General features: G+C 41.9%; 1 protein-coding gene across 1 annotated transcript; it reads right to left on the bottom strand.

Moving 5' to 3' along the window:
- Positions 1-6,838: 6,838 nt before the first annotated feature.
- Positions 6,839-9,175, bottom strand: LOC123993903 (dehydrogenase/reductase SDR family member 13-like). Its single transcript, XM_046296376.1, has 5 exons — positions 8,928-9,175; positions 8,701-8,819; positions 8,430-8,553; positions 7,677-8,003; positions 6,839-7,319 (listed from the first exon to the last, which is right to left on the bottom strand). Exons 1-5 carry the CDS (start codon positions 9,052-9,054, stop codon positions 7,060-7,062), a joined length of 957 nt encoding a protein of 318 aa, XP_046152332.1. The 5' UTR covers positions 9,055-9,175; the 3' UTR covers positions 6,839-7,059.
- Between the last annotated feature and the right edge of the window lie 499 nt (positions 9,176-9,674).

Here is a 9,674-nt window from a genome sequence, read left to right as displayed (position 1 = left end):
GCAAGAAAGAGATACAGATATACAACTCAACCTGCCTGTCGGCAAGAAAGAGATACAGATATACAACTCAACCTGCCTGTCGGCAAGAAATGCAGACAGATATCATTATACAATTTAACCCAGTTCAATCCAAAAGCTTTTAGTGTCCATGTTAGAGAGATATTGGAATTTGTCTCCGATTTGCACACACAGACCCAGAACACAAGGGGATTCAGCTTCTTAATGCTGTCCTCCATCATATGTAGTATGCCCTGATGACTGAGGTATCTCTGCCCTCTTCTTCTTTTTGCCAACTAAATAGGCTAGCCTTAGTTTTGAACAGGGATTCCAGTTGTACATTTTCCATTTGAAAAGCAACAGAACACCACATTGAAGGACTATCAGCCATGCAATGGGATTGACTGTTCACCTTCAGTAAATATCCTCAATAGCTCATAGTAAATCACACAAGTAAAACAAGACAATGCACTTATTTCAGAGTATCTAATTGCCAATTAGTAACCCAATTGCAAAATGCTATAGTTTTTGCCTAATTGATAGCTTTTACAGCAATAACCTTCCTGGTAGGCTGCCTTTACCCTGGCAGTCCCTCGCAGCAAGCCACATTTTACCTCATTAGATTACTGAAAATGGCAGAAAATGGGAAATGGGTTCATCTACCTAAGTGGTGTGATTGAATGTATGTTTATGAAGCTTTTATGAAAGCAACATTTCTTCTCGCCATGTCTGTTTCTCGTTGATTTCCAGACACAGTGGGAAACCACTATGCTAATTACAACGTGAACAGAACAGGGAAACCTTTAAACGATATACAAACTCAGATACAAACTCTGATCAAATCTAGCTAAAGTACAATCTCAAAACACTGGTGTCTATTAAAAACACATTAGGGATCTTGGTGTGATGTCAACTTTACTTATCAACTTCACAAATAATCAGACCTCTGTGATCTCTATTCGTATTACTGCTAATGTTTCCATTTCAATTACTAGTCAAAGGAATCCCTACTTTATTTCCCACCATTGGTGATTATAAACTCTCAGTGGAACGATGTGATGCGGTGTACAGCAGTAGACCTCCTCAGAGAAGTGGGCGGGGGGGGGGGGGTATATATGACAGAGAAAGGTGTGAGCCACGATTCTGACACTTTGCGGCGTATCATATTTGTAAACATCGTTAATCACAGATTAGCAGATTACAAAATAACAAGACCCAGAGGATGATTCTATTTATCGACTTCCTCTGTTACGGATAAGGGCTGGAAGGGTGTGTGAAGGGATGCACTTTGCCTGAGGAGGAGACGTCTGAATTTGAATAAACCAACACTCTTTTGTTGCCACCCACCCACAATCCAGTGTTGCTCCAAACCCCCAACCGAGGCCAGGCACCATCACCAGAGCTACTCTCCTATCTGACAGTTACCAGCAGTACCAAGTCCACACCCCCTGCTCCCAGTACCGTACACTCCCATTAATAATACATCATAACATCTCTCCCTCGATCACACATCTTAAAAATAACTAAAAAGCTTAAAAACATTGATAAACCAGACATGCACACACAAAATGTTACATACTCACAAACCAATATTGTACTCTCTCTATACATTTTATAGTATGCATAATGCCCAAAGAAGGCGATCATAAAGGTTCAATGGGTTCAGTTGGGTCTAATAAGCGTCCCTGACATGGCATGATGCTAGCATCATCTCTTAACATAAACAATTGGACGTCTAGGTTCTGAGGTGTGATAAATATACAGCATATTCGCCAGAACAACAGCCAGAGTAACACATTGCCTCAGCATAAGGCATCCATCCATGGTAGATCTGAGGAACTTATAAAAGGCAGACAGTAGCATGCATGTCAAGAACTCAGTCTTTTGTCACTTCAACGTGGCCCCTGCAGTTGCCGAGGAAACCGCTGCTCTGCGTTGCCACGGCGCACATACAGAGTGATGTGGATGCCACGGTTCAGTGATCCAGGGGCCGTCCACTACTCTTCCTCATCCTACTCCTTCCTTCTGTCCTGAATGCTCTGCCATAGAACAGACCACACCACACATCCACCACAGCCCAGATATAACAGTACCTTCTGTCTTTGTGTTTATAGATTTGCTGAGCACCCTGTGCAAGGTTTCCACCAGTTTGTTTTTAAAGACAAGAGCAAGAGAAAAAATAAATGTTTTTTTACACCAAAACATAAAGTTGTCTTCTCTCCACCATTGTCATCTTTTTTGTAATGCATTTTTTATTGTATTGTCTTCTGAAAATAACAGATGCACTCAGTAAATCAGGCCTGTAGTATGTAAATCAATCAGGGCCCTCTATGTTAATTGATAGCTAGCTAATTGAAGCACTAATCCAGTCACTAAGTACTGTACTGCCTCCTGGCCTCTGCTTGGGAGTATGTCCACAGTAAACAGCAAGAACAGAGCAGGTCATCAATGCCTCGTTTCTTAACCCATGGAGGGGAGAGGGTGACAGAATACCTATCAACTCTGGAATACCTATCAACTCTGGAATACCTATCAACTCTGGAATACCTATCAACTCTGGAATACCTATCAACTACAGAATACCTATCAACCACAGAATACCTATCAACTACAGAATACCTATCAACTACAGAATACCTATCAACTACCGAATACCTATCAACTACAGAATACCTATCAACTACAGAATACCTATCAACTACAGAATACCTATCAACCACAGAATACCTATCAACTAGCTGCAGATCTGACACTAGGAGGAATAATATTACAGACAGACCACTCTGTTAGAGGAGAGCAGAGTGTAGGACAGGGGTCTCCTGCTTCAGTCCTGGAGAGCTACTGGGCAGGCAGGTGTTTGTTACAGCTTGGCACTTAAATACCTGATTCGCATAATTGCAATTGAAAAAGAATGCCACTGAATGGGACCGAGAGCACGACATCACTAGATAGGACTATAAAAAATAGAAATGTGTTCAGGAACTGCCTACTTGTGTTAATTATTCTGTGGACTGAGATAGTATAGTACAGAGACTGTAGAGAGAGGCTTGATAACTATTGGATCTGAGGTGAACAGAACAGGACAGGAAGTTCACCACTGTGCCAGTCTGTCGTCCCCCACTCTATTCACCTGAGAAAGGAGAGGGACAGTGAGCGAGCGAGCGAAATCGATAGTAGGTGCATGTCTCCCCACACATAACAGAGGTGAAAGTTGAAGCCTGCACCAGAGACTGTCCTCCTGAGTAATTACATGAGCGAAGCTCTTAACATACAAAACTGACCTCGCTTTCAAGTGTACCAGTGTTAATAATCAGTGTTCATAATGAACATAATCCATAGGTCAAGGTCCTCGACAACCTTGCTCCAAGCAACAACTGCAAGGAAGGAACAGCATGGTAAATGGCAGTTTCTACAAGAGCAGTGATATGCTACTGCCCCCTGGTGTACAAGGAAAACATGACAGCCACCCAGGGGCATGAACACCTACCTGTTCATTGTACACACAGACATACACACATACTATGTTTTCATTCAGAAGCAGAAAGACTATTTGCCATTCTATAAAATTGTTGGTAGATTATCATGTTTGTATGTATATCATTGATAGATTGAAATGTGTAATATATTCTGTTGTGATCTAAAAACAAAAAGTATTTCAAAAAGAAATGTGTAACATACTGTATCTTCACAATTCACATAGTTAATGGAAAACTAAAGATTAGATAAAGCCTGTAAAAGTTGTGTGTTTCAACAGAAATGTGTACATAACACTTGTGTTTGTTTAATAAGTAACCTCCAAAGAAAGTCTATCCTTATAATCTGTATGGAACCCAACCCAAGTAGTACTCCTATCTTTTGCTTAGCCTGTGCTGAACACATGGCGTGTCATAATGACCGAGCAGAATGACTGGCAGTTCCTTCAGTTTCTGCAAGTTCATGGTGAGTATGTAGGTGTAGCTACCCAGTCACAGTGAATGTTATGAATGACCTGACTGACAACTGTGGGAAAGTTCAGTCATTAGTCATCAATCCCTAATCTATGACATTGTGCCACAAAACCAATGTAAATTGTTCTCTTTTAAAGTATAAACATATATCAGTACAGCACTTTCTTCTTCAGAAAACATTCCTCCACTGAATATTGTGAGACAAGCACATGGTATAAGTCCATCTTTGGAACTGTATTAAGGCCTCCTTCAAAAAGGCACATCAGTCATCGGAAAGTGACTTTGTTCACTGGAAGTGTTATCCCTCTGTGCTGTTAGTTCACTGGAAGTGTTATCCCTCTGTGATGTTAGTTCACTGGAAGTGTTATCCCTCGGTGCTGTTAGTTCACTGGAAGTGTTATCCCTCTGTGCTGTTAGTTCACTGGAAGTGTTATCCCTCTGTGCTGTTAGTTCACTGGAAGTGTTATCCCTCTGTGATGTTAGTTCACTGGAAGTGTTATCCATCTGTGATGTTAGTTCACTGGAAGTGTTATCCATCTGTGCTGTTAGTTCACTGGAAGTGTTATCCCTCTGTGCTGTTAGTTCACTGGAAGTGTTATCCCTCTGTGCTGTTAAAGGTGTTAGTTCACTGGAAGTGTTATCCCTCTGTGCTGTTAGTTCACTGGAAGTGTTATCCCTCTGTGCTGTTAAAGGTGTTTGTTCACTGGAAGTGTTATCCCTCTGTGCTGTTAAAGGTGTTTGTTCACTGGAAGTGTTATCCCTCTGTGCTGTTAAAGGTGTTAGTTCACTGGAAGTGTTATCCCTGTGTGCTGTTAAAGGTGTTAGTTAATGGAAGTGTTATCCCTCTGTCCTGTTAAAGGTGTTTGTTCACTGGAAGTGTTATCCCTCTGTGCTGTATGTTTGTTCACTGGAAGTGTTATCCCTCTGTGCTGTTAAAGGTGTTAGTTAATGGAAGTGTTATCCCTCTGTGCTGTTAAAGGTGTTAGTTAATGGAAGTGTTATCCCTCTGTGCTGTTAAAGGTGTTAGTTAATGGAAGTGTTATCCCTCTGTGCTGTTAAAGGTGTTAGTTAATGGAAGTGTTATCCCTCTGTGCTGTTAAAGGTGTTTGTTAATGGAAGTGTTATCCCTCTGTGCTGTTAAAGGTGTTAGTTAATGGAAGTGTTATCCCTCTGTGCTGTTAAAGGTGTTTGTTCACTGGAAGTGTTATCCCTCTGTGCTGTTAAAGGTGTTAGTTAATGGAAGTGTTATCCATCTGTGATGTTAAAGGTGTTTGTTCACTGGAAGTGTTATCCCTCTGTGCTGTTAAAGGTGTTAGTTCACTGGAAGTGTTATCCCTCTGTGCTGTTAATTAATGGAAGTGTTATCCCTCTGTGCTGTTAAAGGTGTTAGTTAATGGAAGTGTTATCCCTCTGTGCTGTTAAAGGTGTTTGTTCACTGGAAGTGTTATCCCTCTGTGCTGTTAAAGGTGTTAGTTAATGGAAGTGTTATCCCTCTGTGCTGTTTAAGGTGTTAGTTAATGGAAGTGTTATCCCTCTGTGCTGTTAAAGGTGTTAGTTCACTGGAAGTGTTATCCCTCTGTGCTGTTAATTAATGGAAGTGTTATCCCTCTGTGCTGTTAAAGGTGTTAGTTAATGGAAGTGTTATCCCTCTGTGCTGTTAAAGGTGTTAGTTCACTGGAAGTGTTATCCCTCTGTGCTGTTAAAGGTGTTAGTTAATGGAAGTGTTATCCCTCTGTCCTGTTAAAGGTGTTAGTTCACTGGAAGTGTTATCCCTCTGTGCTGTTAAAGGTGTTTGTTCACTGGAAGTGTTATCCCTCTGTGCTGTTAAAGGTGTTAGTTAATGGAAGTGTTATCCATCTGTGATGTTAAAGGTGTTTGTTCACTGGAAGTGTTATCCCTCTGTGCTGTTAAAGGTGTTAGTTAATGGAAGTGTTATCCCTCTGGGCTGTTAAAGGTGTTAGTTAATGGAAGTGTTATCCCTCTGGGCTGTTAAAGGTGTTAGTTAATGGAAGTGTTATCCATCTGTGATGTTAAAGGTGTTTGTTCACTGGAAGTGTTATCCATCTGTGCTGTTAAAGGTGTTAGTTAATGGAAGTGTTATCCCTCTGGGCTGTTAAAGGTGTTAGTTAATGGAAGTGTTATCCCTCTGTGCTGTTAAAGGTGTTAGTTAATGGAAGTGTTATCCCTCTGTGCTGTTAAAGGTGTTAGTTCACTGGAAGTGTTATCCCTCTGTGCTGTTAAAGGTGTTAGTTCACTGGAAGTGTTATCCCTCTGTGCTGTTAAAGGTGTTAGTTAATGGAAGTGTTATCCCTCTGTGCTGTTAAAGGTGTTAGTTAATGGAAGTGTTATCCCTCTGTGCTGTTAAAGGTGTTAGTTAATGGAAGTGTTATCCCTCTGTGCTGTTAAAGGTGTTTGTTCACTGGAAGTGTTATCCCTCTGTGCTGTTAAAGGTGTTAGTTCACTGGAAGTGTTATCCCTCTGTGCTGTTAAAGGTGTTAGTTCACTGGAAGTGTTATCCCTTGGAAGTGTTATCAGTTGGTAGAGCATGGCGCTTGTAACGCCAGGGTAGTGGGTTCGATCCCCGGGACCACCCATATGTAGAATGTATGCACACATGACTGTAAGTCGCTTTGGATAAAAGCGTCTGCTAAATGGCATATATTTATTATATATTATTATATTATTATTATTATATATTATTATCCCTCTGTGCTGTTAAAGGCCACTGGACCCGAATAGGCAAAGTGAGAGCGAGGACTCCTTCCATCCGTGCAAAAATACAATTGTGAAGTAGTGGTGTAGGAGGACATTATATTAATCACCTGGAATCATTTGTTTATTAACAAAGTCTATTAACTGACATTGCTGACTAAGATCAAGAAATGGTCATTAGAAACGGAACGTAAGTATTTAATAACATTGTGAATGAAATGAATTCCAATATACAAAGCAAAATCATAAGTTACAAGGCATCATTGGTGATAACAAGGCATTAGTCAGAGAGAGAGAGAGAGAGAGAGTCCTTCACGGACATTATTTACCATTGTTAGAGTGGAGAGTTCAATATCTTGTCAGTATATTCCAAAATCTTTGCCATGGCTAGAATCCCAGTCTCTCAGGATAGGTTGGATAGCCTCTCACTCACCTCCCACAGCTTCCTAGCCAAAGCATCGTCCCGCCCCTTGGCGCCTACTTCCTGTAGAGCACATGAAGAGAAGTAGCGTCCACTCAGCGGCTCGATCCCCTCTTGGAGGGCACAGTGTAGGGTGGTCTGGGCTCCCCTCTCAGCATCCATGAAGAAAAGCTTAGAGATGGGCTCCAGAAAGAGCCTCTGCCATAGTTTCAGGTTGCGACCAAACTCAGTGTGAATGACCCCTAAATGACAAATGGTAATTTAGTATGGGATAGGATGGAATAGAATAAACCACATTGTCTGCAATGTTTTGAAAACGCAGTACTGCAGTGTAAAAACACACTATACAATACACACTTGACACATATTAGCCATCTGAAACATTAAACAGTCTGCATATAGATTACAGAAAAGCTCAAATGTAAAACCAAGTAAGAAGGATCCCTTCTAGGTGGAGAGCAACTGACCTGGGTGGAGGCTGTAGGTGGAGAGCAACTGACCTGGGTGGAGGCTTCATGTGGAGAGCAACTGACCTGGGTGGAGGCTGTAGGTAGAGAGCTACTGACCTGGGTGGAGGCTGTAGGTGGAGAGCTACTGACCTGGGTGGAGGCTGTAGGTGGTAACGCTGGTCCCCTCCAGGAGGTTGGCCAGCTCCCGGGTGAAGAGCACGTTGCACAGCTTGCTGTGGCAGTAGGCCCTGAAGTTATGCCAGGTGGACTGGCCTGACACCAGGTCCTTGTGGGTACCCAGGAGGGCAAAGTCGACAGAGCCTAGTCGGTGTAGGAGAGCCGACACGTTGACAACACGACTAGGGCCACACTCCTTCAGCCGGTCCAGCAGCAAGCAGGTCAACAGGAAGTGGCCTAAGTGGTTTACCCCAAACACCATGCCGAACCCATCCTCAGTGTAGCCAGGCCCCAGCATTCCTGAAACAAATCACATTTTATTGGTCACATTAGCCGAATACAACAGGTATAGAGAGTACCTTGAAATGCTTACTTATGAGCCCATTCCCAACAATGTAGAGCTAAAAAGTAAGAAAAATATTTGCTAAATAAAAAAAGGAAATAGTAACACAAAATAACGAGGCTATTTAAAAGGAGTGCCAGTACTGAGTCAATGTGCAGGGGTATGAGGTAGTTGAGGTCATTCTAGGTGACAGACAGTGAGACCAGAGACAGGGAGTAAGGCTACACATAATGTCCAAGTATTTCTAGATTTGTCTTAAAATGTGTGTATTATTTTATCCATAGGGTAAGAAGAGATGTTAATTCAATAGGGTTCACTGAATAGAGAAAGTGTGTTTTATGTATTGGGAATGAATGTTTACATTCCCTCTTTCTCTGCCATACCTGCATTGTTGATGAGCAGGTCCAGTCTGAGTTCAGTCTTCAGGAAGGTTTCAGCAAAGGAGCGAACAGACTTCAGACTGCCGAGATCCAGATGCATGAACACCACCTCATTGCTCCCACTCTCCTACAGAACAGAGGAGAAATCAAACAGTGGTTTCGAACAACATACATTTTCACACAGCGCAAACAAATCCCTGATCAGTATGTATTGAGATGGCTATGCCACAACATAATATTTGGATCATTATGTTATAAATAAGGCTCCTCTAACCCTTCTGATATCATAGACAGCAGCCTCAGCTCTCTGTTTGCTGCGGCAGGCAAGGATGACCCTGGCACCTCTCTTGGCCAAATCCAAAGCAGTAGCCTTTCCAATACCAGTGTTACTCCCTAGGGAACAACAAAACACATGTTAATGTAAAGGTCTTCCACGTGAAACGTGCGCACACTAAATCAGTCCCCATCACACAGTAAGGCAACAAAATGTGCCTAACTAACCAGTTACAATAGCAGTCTTTCCTTTCAGTGTCACAGAGCTCGTGCATCTTGATCCTCTGATCACATTGTAATAAAGTATCAAATACAACGCAATTCCTACTGCCAGAATAGATAGCAAAACCGACATTATTACAGTACCGGGCGTTGTTTCCGAATTCGGGAATGTAATTTAGTTTGAAAGCTATCAAAGTTCCGCTGGCTAACATACGGCATGTGCTGTTTTTGTTTTTATTACGCCCTCAACAGCTTCCGGGTTTAATTTATACCTGCAGTATGGAAGTATTCCACCAGATGTCGTTTTTGTAATCTGCATGAAAATCGGCTCCATATTGAGGGCATAGATCAACTTTCGGAGTGAAATGGAATCCGAGATCAACATCTCAGATTTAAAAAAAAAATAAAAACATTAATTAAAAAACCATGCCAATACATGATCACTACATATTAACTACGCTTTGAATTGCCCTGCCAATGTTGTTCTTCTCAGGCCATTTTTTAATTTTAAAAATGTAGTTAGGCCTATATGATCACACTAGTAATATATAATATGTGGTATTTCTTGTGAGCCAAGTGAGCATAATAAATCGTTTTTTTACTGTACAGATGACCAGCATCTGATGGTCAATCTGGGGGGAAGGAGGGAGCCGCCGTGAAGCTGCACCTCACCCGACTCACCGTCCCTCCTCTCTTCCTCCCTCAACCGAGGAAATCTGACAGTCTTCCAGTTCCAGTTGATGACTCAACTCA

This window comes from Oncorhynchus gorbuscha, linkage group LG13 (assembly GCF_021184085.1).
Source record: "Oncorhynchus gorbuscha isolate QuinsamMale2020 ecotype Even-year linkage group LG13, OgorEven_v1.0, whole genome shotgun sequence".
Lineage (NCBI taxonomy): Eukaryota > Metazoa > Chordata > Actinopteri > Salmoniformes > Salmonidae > Oncorhynchus > Oncorhynchus gorbuscha.
This window is presented reverse-complemented; position numbering and strand designations above follow the sequence as displayed.